The 19,239-nt window shown below is 35.6% G+C and overlaps 1 protein-coding gene across 10 annotated transcripts in view; it reads right to left on the minus strand.

Moving 5' to 3' along the window:
• Positions 1 to 19,239, minus strand: part of PCDH15 (protocadherin related 15) — a 910,832-nt gene that overhangs the window by 313,346 nt on the left and 578,247 nt on the right. For 9 of the 10 annotated variants that reach the window (XM_018041648.1, XM_018041647.1, XM_005698156.2 and 6 more), the window contains one exon: positions 9,596 to 9,675. The exons of the other annotated variant lie outside the window; for it this stretch is intronic. In XM_018041648.1, coding sequence (XP_017897137.1) covers positions 9,596 to 9,675 — 80 coding nt within the window. The remainder of the gene's footprint in view (positions 1 to 9,595; positions 9,676 to 19,239) is intronic. 10 annotated transcript variants of the gene reach the window in all.

A 19,239-nucleotide genomic window follows, 5' to 3' on the forward strand; every position in this document is an offset into this window, starting at 1 on the left:
TTTTTTACAAATTTCAATATGACTGAGGCTTATTGTAGAAAATTGGAAAATACACAGTGGAATTATCAAAGATTTCACAGATATTGTGGGTTATTTTTCAGTATTTCTTTTTTATTTTCTATTATAACCATATTTAAATACATTTTAATTACTTGCAAAAGAGCACTTAAGCTTCATATTAACATTCTATTCAAGATAATATAATTTTATGAGCACTCATCCTCTCATTTTATATTTTATAAAAACAAATGCTTTTGTTGATATACTAACAATTTAACCATTTTGTTATTCTCTTGAGATTTAGACATTTCTTAAGCATTATGTATAATGAAAGATGATCAGCCTTTGTGAAAATTCTCATACTTAGAGTACTTTTAAATCAACCTTTTCACTGTTTAGAATATATACTTTGAAATATTTAAGATTTTATCCTCCCAAGTAATTAGTTTTATAACAGCTTGTCACTTCTAATGTTCTTTAAACAAATTTTGCATTTATGTCTTAGATATTCCAGTCTAATATTGTGTATGACATTTTAATTAAGGCCCAATAAGCATCTACTTTGAGGAGAGGTTACATTGATTTAACAAAACATTAAAATATCCAAGTATAAAAGCATATTGTTTCTGATAGATAAAAAGCTTTTATTTTAATGCAAGTGGTTTTGTCCCTACAGTGGAATTGAAACAATTCACACCACATATGCTAGTTGAGTACAGAGAGTCAACGCCAAGGAATCAAGATCAGAGTTGCAGTTATTCTATTTGTTTTATTGTTGTTATTGATATGGACTAAAAAAAGTTTTAAACATATGGTGTGACTATAAAAAATTGACTTTGTTTCTGGTGCATTTTAAAATGTTTTGTTAAATAACTGAAAACCAATTCCCAGAGGAGTTCAGAAGAATCAGGTTTGGATCCACTTCTCATGCTGTAAATGGTTTGAATAATCTCATTCCAAAATGACATTCAAAGAGAAAAGTAAGGCATTTATTACTTCTGAGACTTATTCACAAGTTAATTTAAGAAATAGAAAACCTGAAAACTTATCCACAGTACAATGAAAGGAAGAAAAAGAATTGAGTTATTGTTTTCCATTTTCCTCCTCAGCTTAAAGTCCAAGACTATATCCTTCCTTGTATATTAAATTAGAAAATCACTAGAAATTTATATTTTATGAGTTTAGAGCCATATTATACCTAAATAGCCTATTTTTTATGGCCTCATGACAGGAAATAGTCCTTTGCTTAAGATAATATGTGCCTTGTGTTCCAGTGTAGTAGAGACAGGATACTTGTGAGTTGGAAAAACAGAGAAAGAATAGGTAATTGTCTTGGTATTTATAGCTGAAAGACTAACTTATGAGTCCACATAAGTATCCTTTCATGAAATTCCGGAAATAACTGGAAAGGAGGATTCTGCTGTCTGCAGGATGGAAGCTATAGGGCACAATACATTAGGCTGCATTTAGGAATGCAGCAAATCCTATCAGTAATATACTAAAAATATGTAAGACTTCCACCTGGTAAAACATCAGTAATAGTGCTAATTGAATTTTACATAATTGAAAATCTATTGCACAGGACAAAATCAGTAAAAATGGTGACCAAGACAGCTTGAAGAGATGATCTCTCTAAAGAAGTGTCAAAAAATGAAGCATCTTTGATAGGATTCTGGAAAATAGTCAAACGTTGACAGCACCCAAATGGAGGAAGAAAAAAAAAAAAAAAGAAAGAAAGAAAAAGGGAACTTTAAAATTCACTTGTCCTTGCCCCATCTCTTCCTGACTTAGAGTGGTCTTAAAAATGGTGATCAACATCCCCAGTGTGATACTCTAGTCCTTGTGTCTGAGGCAGCAAAACTACCCTTATTCACAAAGTATTGGGTTTGTCTATTCCAACTGGTCTTAAAGGCTTCCTGAAGGAATAACATAGCTTTAGTCTTTGTTTTGCCTAAAAACCAGAATTTACTCAAGGCGATAAAACAGTGGGTAGTCCTGAAAACAGTGTAAGTCAGGGAGCAATCTGCATCACCTAAGGCAATAGATTGTATTTGAAGCATAAAGTGGAAAATCAAAGGCCTGGAAGGGAAAACTGACTACAGACTTTCTTGGAAATTTAGGGCATTTAAAAATGCCTAAGTATACTGGTGAATAGAATTGAGAGTCCATAGATGAACCTATATGTCTGTGACCAACTGATTTTCAAAAGAATGCCAAGATCATTCAATAGTGAAAGAAAAATCTCTTCAACAAATGATTGCTGGGGCAACAGATCTACATGCAAAAAAATGTATTAAAAAAACCATACTAAAAAAACTCAAAATGGATCAACAATCTATATGTAAGTACTGAAACCATAAAACTCTTAGACAAAAACAGAGATAAATCATGATTTGGAGCTTGACAATGGAATCTTAAATACGATAACAAAGGCATGAACAGCAAAAGGAAAATATATATATATTGGGCTTCCTCGAAGTTAATTTTTTGTGTATGAAACTGCAATATCAACACAGTGAAAAAATCCTACAAAATGGAAGAAAATATTTATAAATCATATATCTGATAAGAGTCGGTTCTCCAAATACATAAAGGACTTGGTACAACTCAAAAACAAAAGAAACAAACAATTCAATTAAAAAATAGGTAATGGATTTGAATAGATATTTCTCCAAAGAAGATACACAAATGGCAGATAAGCACATGAAAACATGCTCAACATCATTAGTCATCAGGGAAATAACAAAACAAAATTACAATGAAATACTATTTCATACTCACTAGGATGGCTACAATTAACAAAAGAGGTGGGAAAAATAACGTGTTGATGAAAACATGGAGGCATCAAAACCCCTCTACATTGCTGGTGGGAATGTAAAAAGTTCAGTCAATATGGAAAACAGCTTGACAGTTCCTCAAAAAGTAAATAATTACAATATTATGACCCAGTAGTTACAATTCTGGGTATATATTCAAAAGAATGAAAAAAGGTACTTAGTATTGCAAAGTACACACACACACACACACACACACACACACACATACAGTATCAACAATAGCCAAAACAGAAAAGCAGTCCAATTTCCATCAATGTATGAATGGATAAACAAATTGCTGTGTATACATGCAACAGAATATTATGCACTGGTAAAAAGAAATGAAGCACAGAGATACGGTTCAACATGGAAGACCTCTGAAATCTTTAGGCCTAGTGAAAAGAGTAAGACACAAAATGTCACCTATTGTGTCATTCTGTTTATAGGAAATATCCAAAATAAATAAATCCACAGAAGTTGCACATAATTAGGTGATTGCCAGTGGCTGAGGAGAAGGGCAAGTAGGGAGTAACTGCTCAATGGGTTTGTGTTTCCTTTTGGGATGATGACCATGTTATGGAATTAGATAGAACTGATAGATGTAGAACATTGTGAGTCTACTAAATGCCACTGAATTTTTGACTTTAAAATAGTTAATTTTATACTATGTGAATTTAACCTTAATTATATTAACTATATTGCACAGAATTCCCTCACCAAACACTAAGGCTATAGTCCTAAAATGTACTGTGTTTGAGAAAACCAAGCTCTTTTAGACAATGAATTGGTTTGCCAAACCATAAAAACAGTGTTCAAATGTTGTTTGTACAGTGTAGATTAAAAATAGTAGAGAGTGTCTACTGCTAAAGGGTATCTACTGCCAAACCAACCAACCCTCTATTTAAGCGTTCATTTTCTCCAAATGCATAATTTATTAGGAACTACTGCACCAGCATAATTATGCATTGAAAGAGATTATCTCACAGGTTTCATGCTTTGTGTTCTATTCTTCCTTTAATTTTTTTCAATACATTCTACTAGTTGTGATTAACATTATTTACACTTACAAGTGTCTGTCTTTCACAGACTTATGCTGATACAGCCATCATTTTTTCAGGCCCTAAAATGATAGAGAGGTTAGAGTGTACTTCAAAATGCGTGATTGTTTCTAGTTTGATCTGGCATTCCATGCTAAGCAGTAATTAGTGATTAAGAAACACAGAGCAGCAGAAAGAGTTAGATACTGGTAGTAGTTTAGGGAGAAGATGATGGAGACATGAACTAGGAGTGTGAAAAGGATGACTGAGTATGTATTTTGAGAGTAGAGCTGACAGAAAAAAAAATGCCTATCATTTTTCTCATAGATTAATCTTCAGTATAGTTTAAACTACACATTATGAAAAATATAATCAAGATTTAAATTTAGTGTCAAAATTAATTAGTCACAAAGAAAGAAATAAAAATGCCAGTGAAGATGTAAAATCTTCAAAGGAAATTCTAACAAGGGGCAGAAATTACTCTGGCTTCTTCTATTTATTTAGCACTTAGCATGCATTACATCACATGCCTTGTGCTACAATGATGATAATCAATAAGAATTCCTCAGTCTCCTGCAATAAATAACTTACATATTGGTCATAATAGTTACAGAGGAAGTTTCTCTACATCTTGCTTAAATGTTTAAGCAATGTTTAATGAATGTTTGCTGAACAAATATTTGATGAATAATATAGAACTATTAGAACAGACATAAAGTTATTAATGCATTATGCTACAGAACCATAAAGATCTAATCATTTAATACATGGCGCTAAATGATCTGCATAATGGATGATTGTTCTCTTTAAGGAACAAGCATGTTTCTGTAAAGAAGATTTTCCCTGGCCAAATGACTAATCCACTAATCTAATTAAAATGCATATAACAATTCAACACTTAGTCAATCCATACTAGCATTGAAATGTTTATTCATTAGTACTATGAGGTGTCTAATTATTGGTCAGGGGAAAAGTTGAGCACAATGGAGAGTAGAAAATGTATGGTCCCTACATCAGGTGTTTGATAACCAAACAAGGAATAAAAGGCATAATATTTGACATTAAACATAAATTGGTTTTTGGAGGATGACTCATATTTTATTTTCTTTGAAAAAGATGAGAAAGACAAAGGAATTTTACAGAAAAAAGTACACAAAGGCATGAAATCATAAGACAGATTTCAGAAGACCAAATATTTCACTGTGTCTATGCACTCATCTCACATGCTAGTAAAGCAATGCTCAAAATTCTCCAAGCCAGGTTTCAGTGATACGTGAACCATGAACTTCCAGATGTTCAAGCTGGTTTCAGAAAAGGCAGAAGAACCAGAGATCAAATTGCCAACATCCACTGGATCGTTGAAAAAGTAAGTGAGTTCCAGAAAAACATCTATTCTGCTTTATTGACTACGCCAGTCTTTGACTCTGTGGATCACAATAAACCATGGAAAATTCTGAAAGAGATGGGAATACCAGACTACCTGACCTGCCTCTTGAGAAAGCTGTATTCAGCTCAGGAAGCAAAAGTTAGAACTGGACATGGAACAACAGACTGGTTCCAAATAGGAAAAGGAGTACGTCAAGGCTGTATATTGTCACCCTGCTTATTTAACTTCTATGCAGAGTACATCATGAGAAACGCGGGGCTAGAGAAAGCACAAGCTGGAATCAAGATTCCCGGGAGAAATATCAATAACCTCAGATATGCAGATGACACCATATTTATGGCAGAAAGTGTAGAAGAACTAAAGAGCCTCTTGATGAAAGTGAAAGAGGAGAGTGAAAAAGTTGGCCTAAATTTCAACATTCAGAAAACAAAGATCATGGCATCTGGTCCCATCACTTCATGGGAAATAGATGGGGAAACAGTGGAAAGAGTGGCTGACTTTATTTTTGGGGCTCCAAAATCACTGCATACGGTTATTGCAGCCATGAAATTATAAGACGGTTACTCTTTGGAAGGAAAGTTATGACCAACCTAGACAGCATATTAAAAAGCAGAGACATTACTTTGCCAACAAAAGTCAAGGCTATGGTTTTTCCAGTGGTCATGTATGGATGTGAGAGTTGAACGGTGAAGAAAGCTGAGTGCCAAAGAATTCATGCTCTTGAACTGTGGTGCTAGAGAAGACTAGAGTCGCTTGGACTGCAAGAAGATCCAACCAGTCCATCCTAAAGGAGATCAGTCCTGGGTATTCATTGGAAGGACTGATGCTGAAGCTGAAACTCCAATACTTTGGCCACCTGATGTGAAGAGCTGACTCATTTGGAAAGACCCTGATGCTGGGAAAGATTGAGAGCAGGAGGAAGAGGGGACAACAGAGGATGAGATAGTTGCATGGCATCACCGACTCAATGGACATGAGTTTGGGTAAACTCCAGGAGTTGCTGATGGACAGAGAGGCCTGCAATGCTGCAGTTCATGGGGTCACAAAGAATTGGACATGACTGAACAACTGAACTGAACTGAACTGAACTGAACATTTTAAAAAAATTATAAAAATGTTTTGGTATATTTTTATTTCAGTGGAGAAAAGGTAAATTAATGGTATCATAATGATGATTATTGCTAACAATGACATTATAGAATAAAATAATATAATGTTTAATATAAACAATAAGCATGTACTTTTTTTTTTTTGTCTTAAGAAGGAAAATGTAACCAAGATCACTACTTAGATGAATTGAAGCATCTAATAACAGAGGACATAAACTGTTTTCTATTATTTTTGGAAAGAGCACCCGAATTACTCAAATCCTTAAACCTTACACAGAAGTGGTGATGCAAATTTGCACAAGTATCCCAGAGTTATTGAAGGAAGCAGGAAATAAAGTACCAATTTTCTTCCATTTCAAATGTGTTGAAATATATTGCTAAGGGTCTAGACCAGCCTATACATATCAATGGGAATAAGAGCAATGTGTTGGCTGAAATAAAATCACCATAAGATAAAAGGAAATGAGCTCAGTGTACAGACCCTGAATCAAGAATGATCACTGAAAGAGGCCATGCAATCATCACAGAGACCTGACCTATTCTCTCTGTCTGGAAGCAGTTTGCATTCAAGGATATTTCTGTCTGATTAGCTCAATTCAGACAAAGAGGACGCTGCATTCATATCTTTCACACCTTAAAGAACCTCTGATTCCCAGTTAGGTTTTTGTCTGTTTGGCTTCAAAATCATTAATGAGAAAGTAGAAGAGAACCACTTGCTAGGGTAGCAGCATGAGTGATAAAACTGGTAGCTCATTAGATTTCACATCCAGCAGTTGTAAAATCCTTCATCATCAAGAGAAAAACAGATAAACACAGGAATGGAAATCCTTAACAGAGAACAGTGGTGAAAGTTTCATTATTTTCTTATTTTTATCTCCTTTATTAACATATAATTCACATATCATTGAATTCACCCATTTAAAGTGTAAATTCAGTAAATTTAGTAGTTTAAGTATCACCAGAATCAATTTTAAAATATTTTGACCACTGTATCCATTAGTATCCACTGCCATCTCCCAGCCTCAGGAAATGTGTAGTCCACTTTTTGTCTCTATAGATTTGCCTATTTTGGACATTTAATACAAATGGAATCATACAAAATGTGTTCTTTTGTGGTATCTATCATTTAGTATCTTATTTTCAAGGTTCATGCATGTTTCAGTACTTAAGTCTCTTTCCTGATGAATAATATTCCACCACATGAATACACATTTTGTTAGTTTATTTCATCTATAGACAAACATTTGGGTTGTTTTCCACATTTTCCCATTTTAAATAATTCTGTTATAAACATTTTTGTACAACTTTTTAAGTGGACATGTGCTTTTATTCGTCTTGAATAGACACAAGTGGGATTGCTGAGTTATATGGTAACTCTATGTTTAACTTTTAGAGAAAATGAGAAATAGTTTTACAGAATTTTTATATTTTTACATCCTCACCCCTATACGCTATTTCCTTTGTTTTTCATTATAGCCATTCTGAGTGGATGTGAAGTGGTGTTTCATGATTCTAATTTGCCTTTCCCTAGTGACTGGTGATTATGAGCATATTTCATGTGCTTATTGACCATATACATATCTTTGGAGAAATGTCTATTTAAATTCTTATTCGTTTTTATTTAGATTATTAATCTGTTCATTTTCAAGATATAGTTCTTTATATATTCCATATATGTCCCTTGTCATATATATCATCTAAAATATTTTCTTTCATTCTGAGAGGCTGTCTTTCAAATTCATGATCATGACATTTGAATTATTTTTTTTTCAAATTTTGATGAAGTGCAACTTATTGTTCTTCTTATTAATCACTTTTGCTTTTTGTATCATGTCTAAGAAAGCATTGCCTAAATTATAATTTACATCTGTATTTCTTTTACATTACATAGTTTAACCTTTTATATTTAGGTACATGACTCACTTTTAGTTAATTTCTACAAATAGTATGAGGTAAGGTCCAACTTCATTCCTTCATGTGCTGACCCAGCTTTATTTATTGAAAAGATTATTCTTTTCTAATTGGATTGTCTTGGCCCTTTCTTTTGAAAATCAATGGACTGTAAATATTAGGGATTATTTTTGGACACTTAAGTTTATCCTTGTTATCCAGACATATTCTTATGCCAGTACCATGCAGTCTCAATTACTGTTAAAATGTCTTTTTTACAAAGTTTTCCTTCTTTAAGGATGATTGCAAATTATAACTAATTTATGATTTGTATGTACTTATCAGGGAAAATTCAAAGTATCTGTCTTTCCATTTTCTAAATGGTAGCTTATTCATCTGTGAAGTCTAAAACTCTGGGAAATACTGTTTCCAGGCATACAAATTCATGGCTGTACCATCCTTGTCAATGCAAAATCTCAGGTGTTTCTTAAAAAAGATCAAGTGACCATCCACAGTTCTCTTGATACATCATTGCGCACCACGTGCTCCAGAGACTGAAGCAGAGTTTGACTAAGTTGCCAAAATTTTCACTTTATACTCATCAGCTGCATTTAGATTTCCATCCTTTCAGGGAGTAAAACCACTCAGGACCACAGAGAAAACATCAGAGAGATAACAAGAACATCTCTTTGATAAGCAGCCACATGTGACCGCAGAACGGCCACTTTGCTATTGCAGAAGAGAAACAAAGCAAACTTCAATGCCTTCTTTAATGCCTGCTGTCAGTTTTCTCAATGGTTATGACTGAAATTACCTCTGATATGTTCAGAGAGGTGGGTAGAATGACATGAACACAGACATAAAAGAGGCTTAGAATGGACATGAAATATTTTTATCTTAGCTTTTCTAGAATATACCTGTTACTCAAAAATTGAAGGATAGACTTTGGTGACACCTTAAATGCATTTGAATTATACTTTGTCTTACAAAATTCCCTTTGAATGAACAATTTAGTGCCAAGTTACTTTTTGTAGAAATACTTTTGTTATGAATAGCTGACAACTTTAAAGGAATCTAATTAATCCCAGGTTATAACTGCAAATGAAATGTTTCCACCTCAGTGGATTTTACCTAGTAAAAATATTTAAAATAAATAAATAGTCTCTTGGGTATGATTTCTGAATTCAGAATTATCCACTCCCCACCCCTAGCTCTCACTAAATATGTAGGAAAAAAAAGTAAAATAAAACTACAAACAGCTGAAAGTCTCTGATTAAAAGTCTGTTCTCTTGCTACCAGTATATTGTTTAACACTTTAAAAATTAAAAAGTAAATATTTAGAAATTATTAACTTACGTTTCTGAAAGATTGAAAACTCGCTGTGGATCTCCATTCTCAATGGCATATGTTATTGAGTCTCCCTCTCGATCTGTTGCCTTCAGAGAGAAAGCATAAATTTAATTATCAAGTAACTGATACGGCTTCTCTTCAGTACAGTATAATGTAGATACTAGAAACTTGAAACTAATAGCACAAAAGATCCATGATACCTTATAGAATAAAGATTAAAATATGTGCCAATGATTACATGTAAATACCAGATCCCAGCATTTCTACCATTCTTTTTTCATCTGAAACCTGCAACAGTGAATAAGAATAACATCTCCTGAATATATATATAATCTTATCAGGTGGGGAAATATAGTAATGATTTCCATAGAGTATATTTAATTTTATATGAATAATTCAAACAAATATGTTAGATTCTACATAAATGTTTGCATTGTCAAAACAACTTAATACACTTTCATTTTTCTCTTTTTCTGCTCAAAATATATTGTCTATAAAACTTTATGGTTAAGAGTTCTGAAACTGGAGTCAGAGAGCTTGAAATTAAAAACTGGGCTCCAGTTGCTAATTGTGTGATCATTTCTCAATTTCTTCATTTGTAAAATGAAAACTATAATAATACAAAAGTTAATAGATGTTGAGAGGGTTAAGTGAAATAATCTGTGTTAAAACACATAGACTAACATCTGGCACATTGTTTCAGTAAATATTAACCTTTTTTTCCCTTCTTAAGTCATAGAAAACAAAATCTACAGCTTCTGCTTTTGAGTTCTTAGTTTCTCTTACCCAAAATAAAGATATATATTCTATATTGTGGCACTGGAATCTGGGATTTTGCCACCTAAAATATCCAATAATTTCCTTTTCAATGATCCATTATATCCCCTTATAGAAGAGGGGTGAATAAAGAAATTGGGATGATATAAGAGGAATATAAGAGGGATCTGCCTAAGTATGACCTCAAGAGGAGAGGAACTACTATTTATTTATGTTAGTTGATTGGCAGATTCCAATCTCTCTGACAGGTAGGCACTGCTCTAGAATTTGCAGGACCTAGAAAGTGGGGTTGTATGGGGTCCTTTCAAAGACCAGACACCAACTATCCCAGCCATGAGAGGCTGAGTATGAAATCCCATTTCTGGACCAACAGGGAGCACTGTTTCTACAGGTAGATCAGATGGCTTAGACAGATTTCAGGGTCCTGGTCATCAGACAGACCTATCAGCTATCACAACAGATGGATGGCCAGAAACCTCTGGGACCACACAAATTCCAGAGTTCAAGGGCAACTGAATAATAATCTGTGAATGTGTGTGTGTGTCAGTAGCTCAGTTGTGTTGAACTCTTTGTGACTCCATAGACTGTAGCCTGCCAGGCTCCTCTGGTTCATTGGATTTTCCAGGCAAGAATATTGGAATGGTTTGTCATTTCCTCCTCCAGGGGATCTTCCTGACCCAGGGATAGAACCATTTCTCTAGTATTTACCGAGTGCAGGGCTTTGTGGACAAAGCTTTGTAGAAAGAAAGAAAGTGAAGCTGCTCAGTCATGTCTGACTCTTTGTGACCCCATGGCTCCTCCATAGAGCCCCATGGCTCGTCCATGGGATTTTCCAGGCAAGAGTACTGGAGTGGGCTGCCGTTTCCTTCTCCAGGGGATCTTTTCATCCCAGGGATCAAACCCAGGTCTCCCACAATGCAGACAGCCACCATCTGGTGGCTCAGATGGTGGCTCAGAGCTTTGTAGAATTAGTTAAAAATATCACCTTGGTAAAACACTTCCTTTGCATGACTTTCATAACGCCATATCCTCCTGCTTTTAATTCTACCTTATCAGTTACTACCTATTTTCTTTCACTGGTTTTTCCTCATCTATAAGACATAATTACATTGGATGCTCCACAGGTTTATTCTTGGACCTCACTTACATTGTCACTTCATCCAACTGTTGAGCTTTAAAATTATCTCTATGCAGAAGACTCACATATCTATAAACCATCCCTGTCTTCTGAATTTTAGACCTATTTCCAGTTGCCTGTTTGGATCCCAATAGATCAACTATAAGCTAAGTTCAGTCCAGTTGCTCAGTTGTGTCTGACTCTTTGCAACCCCATGGACTGCAGCACACCAGGCCTCCCTGTCCATAGCCAACCCCCAGAGTTTACTCTACCTCATGTCCATTGAGTCAGTGATGCCATCCAACCATCTCATCCTCTACCGCCCCCTTCTCCTCCCACCTTCAATCTTTCCCAGCACCAGGTTCTTTTCAAATGAGTCAGTTCTTTGCATCAGGTAGCCAAAGTATTTGAGTTTCAGCTTCAGCATCAGTCCTTCCAATGAATATTCTGGACTGATTTCCTTTAGGATTGACTGGTTGGATCTCCTTGCAGTCCAAGGGACTCTCAAGAGTTTTCTCCAACATCACAGTCCAAAGGCATCAATTATTCAGTGCTCAGCTTTTTTAGAATCCAACTCCCACATCCATATATGACTACTCGAAAAACCATAGGTTTAACTAGATGGACCTTTGTTGGCAAAGGTAATGTCTCTGTTTTTTAATATGCTGTCTATGTTGGTCATAACTTTGCTTCCAAGGAGCAAGCATCTTTTAATTTCAGGCTGTAGTCACTATCTGCAGTGATTTTGGAGTCCCCCAAAATAAAGTCTGTCACTATTTCCACTGTTTCCCCATCTATTTGCCATGATGTGGTGGGACCAGATGCCATAATCTTTCTTTTCTGAGTGTTGAGCTTTAAGTCAACTTTTTACTCTCCTCTTTCACTTTCATCAAGAGGCTCTTTAGTTTCTCTTTGCTTTCTGCCATAAGGGTGGTGTCATCTGCATATCAGAGGTTATTGATACCTTCTCCCAGCAATATTGATTCCATCCTGTGCTTCATCTAGTCCAGCATTTCTCATGATGTACTCTGCATATAAGTTAAATAAGCAGGATGACAATATACAGCCTTGACGTACTCCTTTCCCAATTTGGAACCAGGCTGTTGCTCCGTGTCCAGTTCTAACTGTTGCTTCCTGACCTGCATACAGATTTCTCAAGAGGTACGTCAGGTGTTCTGGTATTCCCATCTCTTGAAGAATTTTCCTGTTTGTTGTGATCCACACAGTCAAAGAGTTTAGCATAGTCAATAAAGCAGAAGTAGACGGTAGGTGCTGAAGTGGCACTGGAAGGACTGTGAAGCGATAACCCATGTCCAGGGGCAAAGGAGAAGCCCCAGCAAGATGGTATGAGGGGCAAAATCACATTTAGAATCAAACCCGACACCCACCAGAGACATTCACAGAAACCTTGTGCACACCAGCCCCCACAGACCCTGCAGAAACTGAGACAGAACTATGTTTGAGTATCTCCTGAGGACGTACGGGTCAGCAGTGGATTGGCACAGGGGTAGGGGCTCTGACTGCAGTAGACCTGGGTATGGCATAAGCCCTCTTGGAGGAGGTCGCCATTAACCCCACCATAGAGCTGCCAGAACTTACACAGGACTGGGGAAATAAACTCTTAGAGGGCACACAGACTCTTGGAACTTTGTGCACACCAGGACCCAGGAGAAACGAGCCATGATTCCACAAGAGACTGACCCAGACTTGCCTGTGAGTGTCTAGGAATCTCTAGCAGGGGCATGGGTTGGCAGTGGCCTGCTGCAGGGTTCAGGACACTAAGTATAGCAGTGTGTTGCTGGGACCTTTTGAAGGAGGTCAACATTATCTTCATTACCTCCACCATAGTTTGCTCTCAGGTCAAATAACAGAAGGGGAACACAGCCCTCCCCATCAACAGAAAATTGTATTAAAGATTTACTGAGCATGGCCCCGCCCATCAGAATAAGACCCAGTTTCTCCCTCAGTCAGTCTCTCCCATCAGGAAGCTTCCATAAGCCTCTTATCCTTCTTCATTAGAGGACAGACTGAAAACCACAATCACAGAAAACTAACCAATCTGATCACACAGACCACAGCTTTGTTTAACTCAATGAAACTATGAGCCAAGCCTCTTAGGGCCACCCAACATGGACAGGTTATGGTGGAGAGTTCTGACAAAATGTGGTCCATCGGAGAAGGGAATGGCAAACCACTTCAGTATTCTTGCCTGGAGAACCCACTGGACATGAACTATAGACACACCCAATTTAAAATGTTAAAATCCCCAACCCTGATCTCTCTGCTACTCTCCCACTGCTGCTTTCAATCTTCATTATCTCAATAAATAGCAGTAACTACAACTTTCTACCACTTGACCTGAATTGAACATTCTTAATCCCTAATGTAACGCATCGGCAAATCCCACTGGGTCTGTATTTAAAATATCTGCAGTATCTGGCTGTCTCTGAACTTCAAATACCATCTCCCTAACGGATTTAAGTAATAATCATCTGACTGGTGCTCCTGCCTTCTCCCTTGTACCTTCATCATATCTCATTTTAATTAAGCAGACAATGTGACCATTTTTCCCAGGTCAAGATTCTATTTTATTTTTGATAATGTTATTGAATTATTATGCATTATTACAGACACACACTCACAGACACACCGAAAATGGAATACAGTAAAATAGCAAAATACAATGAAACAACAAGCTACTTATAGTATCTTTGAAATACTCCAGTTAAATTTAAATCTAAAATTTTAAAATTCATTAAATTAATTATAATGCAAGTGTAAGTATAGAGACTAAGAAAGAAAACAAACATATACACGCAGTCAGTGGGATTGATAGCATATGATTGATATTTCCCCTTTGTTTTTGGTTCTTTCCCAGATATATACTAGTGAGAAAGATAAAATGGAATTACAAATGACACTTAACTTCCTCAAGAAACACAGAATTAAGCTGTATCTGGAGATATATTTTACCACTAAAAAGTTCACACTAAATGTTTTCTGTTGTTTTCCTCTTTCAGTCAGTCATTTTTACCTATCATATTGTTACAGATTTATTAATGTCTCTTTGTTTTTGTTATATGGTTGTTATAGTTTTTGAAAGACAATTTATTATACTGTGTTTTCATAAAAGCCAGAATAAACAGATTCTGAAGTAAGATAACTTTGTGCAAACAATTTTAAGTCCAAATTAATGTTAAACTTTGCTTCTAATGTATCAGACTGTGAATGTTGTGTTACTTTGTTTATATAAATCATTATTTTGTTAAGTTAGTCAAGTAACAGAGGAATTCCTACAGAACTCTCAGTGTTTTTTTTTCAGCCAAATTAATGACTTTCAATCCCTGAGGTACTGTGGAATATTTCTTCAGTTATGTTTGACTATGAGCCAGTTATTTGCCTATTTCATTCATATGTGAGGCTGTGCCTTTATTGGAAACTTTGAAAACCCAGGATTTAGAAGAAGATCCTTATTTGATTGTTTTCTTCTTCTTACCCTCTTAGTCAATCCTTTGCTATTGTTTCAGGATCTGTGGCAAACAGAATAGTAATTATGGAGGATTCATAAATTCTTAGTCAGCTAAACAAGGGGGAGTGGTGCTATCTGGATCTGAATTGTGAAATATATCCATTACTTCTGTTAGCATTTTTTAAAATACTATGTAGTTTACCATGTTAAACTACCATGATGTTGGCATCTATGTACCAACATCAAAGTGGAGAAATAATGAATAATAATTCAAAAATCAGCAGAAACAATTATTCTGGGAGGATTAAGATTTGATAATGTACATATATGTGGTCTAACATATATTTCTAAAAACATTTAAAAATGTATAAGTCTAACCAACCTTCTCTAGACTTCCCTAGAGCTCAGATAGTAAAGAACTTGCCTCCAATGCAGGAGACCCAAGTCCCATCTCTGGGTCAAGAAGACCCCCTGGAGAAGGGAATGGCTACCCACTTCAACATTCTTGCCTGGAGAATTCCGTGGACAGAGGAGTCTAGCGGGCTACAGTCCACAGGGTCATAATGAGTCAGACACGAGTAAATGACTAATGCACATCACATCACACAGCCGGCCTTCTCTACATGATGAACAAAAATTTATATATGATATGGAATAGTGAATCCTGACATTAGAAGTTGCTGACTATTTACTATAATATCAGAAATTATATTTGCATGCCTTTTTTCATTTAAGCCATGCAATAATCTTATAGGCAAATGGAAAATGCCAAAGATTTCAATTATATTACTCTTTCTCTCATCATTCCAATTAGGGTTCTTTATAATTAATCAGAAGATATTTTTTATTTATTTAGAGATAATAGTGACTATTTCATCTTTAAAAAGGAGATTCTCCTATTAGTTAATATTTTCCATAATATAACAGATAGGAATTAGCCTTAGCACAAAACATTTCCTATGCCTTTGTTTTTGATCAATCAATTCCAAAACGAGTCCTTCATTCAAGATCTAAGAGGAGTATGATAGCAGTCATCTTCCCTGGGTTTATCATAGAGTTTTGGGTGGGCTCTGGAGCCAGGAACCTGGGTTTCAGCACTCACTGTACTATTGTCTCTTAGGCAAGACACCTAACTTCAAAACAAAGCTAATGATAACATTAACAATACATGCTTGCTAACTTGTTTCAGTTTTGTCTGACTCTTTGTGATCCCCTGACTGTAAGCCCACTAGGCTTCTGTGTCCATGGGAGTCTCCAGGCAAGACTACTGGAGTGGGTTGCCATGCCCTCCTCCAGGGAATTGTTCTGACCCAGGGATCTAACACATGTCTCTTATATCTCCTGCACTGCCAGGTGGGTTCTTTACCATTAGCACCACCTGGTAAGCCCCAACACTAACAATATTCACAATGTTCAGAAAATATTTATTGAACATCTACACTGTATTCAGCACTGGAACTTCAACAAGAACCACACAAAAATGCTTCCTTTATGCAGTTTACAAATAGTGAGGGAGACAGAGAAAAAAGAAAAAAAAATCAATGTACAGGTATTTATATACAATATATTATATAATTACATATTTATATATGCAATATATCAGATTGTAACATATAATTTATATATATAATTAACATATATGTATATAATATAGTTTTCAAATCCATGTGAGTGCTATAAAAATATAAAATCATTCAGGAAGGACATATGGGAATGCAGAGTGAAATGTACACTTACATTGAGGTTTTCGGGAAAGCCATTAGAAAAAAATGTGAAAATTTGGCAACACTTGTAAAAGGTGAGAGAGCTATTCATGCGGGGAAGGTCCCTCCAAGAATAGAGTAGAGCAATTTAGAAGACCTCAGGTGGATACATGCCTAATGAGTTTGTGAAAGAGCAAGCAAGTGGAAGGCTTACTCCTGTTTTGTTGACCTCAGGTAAGCAACCCGAGTTATTTAACCTGGATAGCTAGCAAGTAACGGAGTTCAGTTAGAGGTTTGCTGATATGCGTTTAACAGCATGTGAACTAAAATAAAGCTAACTTTTCTTTATTTTTCCTTGACAAAGAATATCTTTAAAGTTGAAGCAATTTTTCTTTCTAGTCTTCTCAGTAGATTACTCACTGCATATAAATTCAAGTCACCCATTTTTCAGAAGCACCAACAGAAACCCAACAAGATTTATCTCAATAAGCAGTGTGCTTAGACACAGGAAGACAGGAATTTTGAAAAAGAAAGCATATCTCTAAACTTCTGTTCATATTAAGATGAACACAGCCCTTAGTACCATTTGATAGAGTACACTTTATGCTCACAAAATGATTTTACACATTTCACAGGACATTAAGGCAAAGCACCTGCCCTTAGGGTTTTTAAAATAAATAAAATCAACAGACTTAGATGGTCTTTTCTTTTCATGTTTAGGCAAACAAGTCCTGATTTATGTTATTAAATTGCTTGAGAGCAGGAACTGAAGCTTTCAGTTCAGGACAGCCGTGTTTCCAAAAATGTATGTGCAAATCTTGGGATTAAATTGTTGGTCCTTTAACAAAGTAAAGTAACATTGTTTATGAACATATTTCAATATGACTTACACTTCACATTTTTATGTCAAGTTTTGTCATTTATGATCTTGATAAAAATTTGGTTTATGAGATAAGTTCAGTTATGTAAGAGAGTCAGTTTATTTGATTTAAAATTAAATAATATGAATTATATGCAATACAGCATATCTGAAACTTTAAAATGCAGCTAATCTAGAATGACACTGTGAGCATGGTCATACCTTAAGAGTGTTCACCCTGCCCACCTACTGTACTTTATTTAGCTACTTCAATCACTGTCCCTCTTTCCTACATGACTATTAACACTTTCTCCTCAGGTCTCCAACTTATCCTACCACATCTTTATTTTCTTCTGATTACCCTAATTATAGTTTCACTGAGAAAATTGAAGCAATTTTCTGCAAATTCTTCTAATTGCATATATGCACATTATATATATATATATATGTATATATATTTCATACATATCATCCTGTAACCACATGCTATATCATTCCTCCTATTACTGAAAATGTTCTATCTGATCAGGTTTCCCCGGTGGCTCAGTGGTAAAGAATCTGCCTGCCAATGCAGGAGATGCTGGATCAATCCCTGGCTTGAGACGATCCCCTAGAGAAGGAAATGGCAACCCAATCCAGCATTATTGCCCAACAACAGAAGAATCCAGCATGCTACAGTCCATGGGGTCACAAAGAGTCTGATAAGTCTTAGTGATTGAGCATCCATAGTCTGATCTCCCTCTTAGGGAAAAATTTTGGGAGTTTTGCTTTCTACTTTTTCTAAATTGTTCTCATCCTCTCTAAAACAGGGGCTTCCCTGGGCTCAGATGGTAAAGAATCTGCCTGCAATGTGGGAGACCCAGGTTCAATCCCTGGGTCGGAAATATCCCCTGGAGAAGGGAATAGCAACCCACTCCAATATTCTTGCCTGGAGAGTTCCATGGACAGAGGAACCTGGCAGGCTACAGTCCATGGGGTCACAAAGATTTGGACATGATTGAGCGATTAACTCTTTCACACATGTTCCCTAAAACCTCTTCAATTATACCTTTAACCCTCCCTTAATTACTGCACTGAAACTGCTCTTTTCAACATCATCAAATAAATTCATTACTAGCAAATTCACTGATCAATTCACAATCCTTGATTTGCTTGTTTCTTAGTTTTGTTTACTTAATTTTCATTTAATCTGACAGTAGCATTAGACACAACTGATTTCTCACTTCTTGATACACTTTTTTCCCTTAATTCCCAGACATATGTTTTTCTGGATCTCTATTCTTGGTCCTCTTATCCTCAGAAACTTAAAATCAATCTTTGAATGTCTTATACATTCACTCCCTTAAGAACCTCATGCAATCTCAAAGTTTTACATGGTATTTAAAAAGCTCAAGACTTCAAATGTATATTTGTAGTCCATACCTTTTCTCTAAAATCACACTCAACTGCTTACTTAATAGCTTTAATTAGATGCCAAAAGACATTTCAAATTTAACATGACCAAATTTCTTGGACATTCTTTTGATTCTGGTTAACGGAAAATTAACCCTTCTATTAATACTTCCTCATGCTATATATTAACATCCATTGTTAAGTCTTCTTTCTACATCCAGTCACCAATGAATCCTGTAGTTTCTACCAGGCAAAATATAACAATGTCGAAAGCTCATTTCATTATTTCCAAAAATAACACACATATGTGTATCATGGCTGTAGTTTATGTGT

Source organism: Capra hircus, chromosome 26 (genome assembly GCF_001704415.2).
Source record: "Capra hircus breed San Clemente chromosome 26, ASM170441v1, whole genome shotgun sequence".
Lineage (NCBI taxonomy): Eukaryota > Metazoa > Chordata > Mammalia > Artiodactyla > Bovidae > Capra > Capra hircus.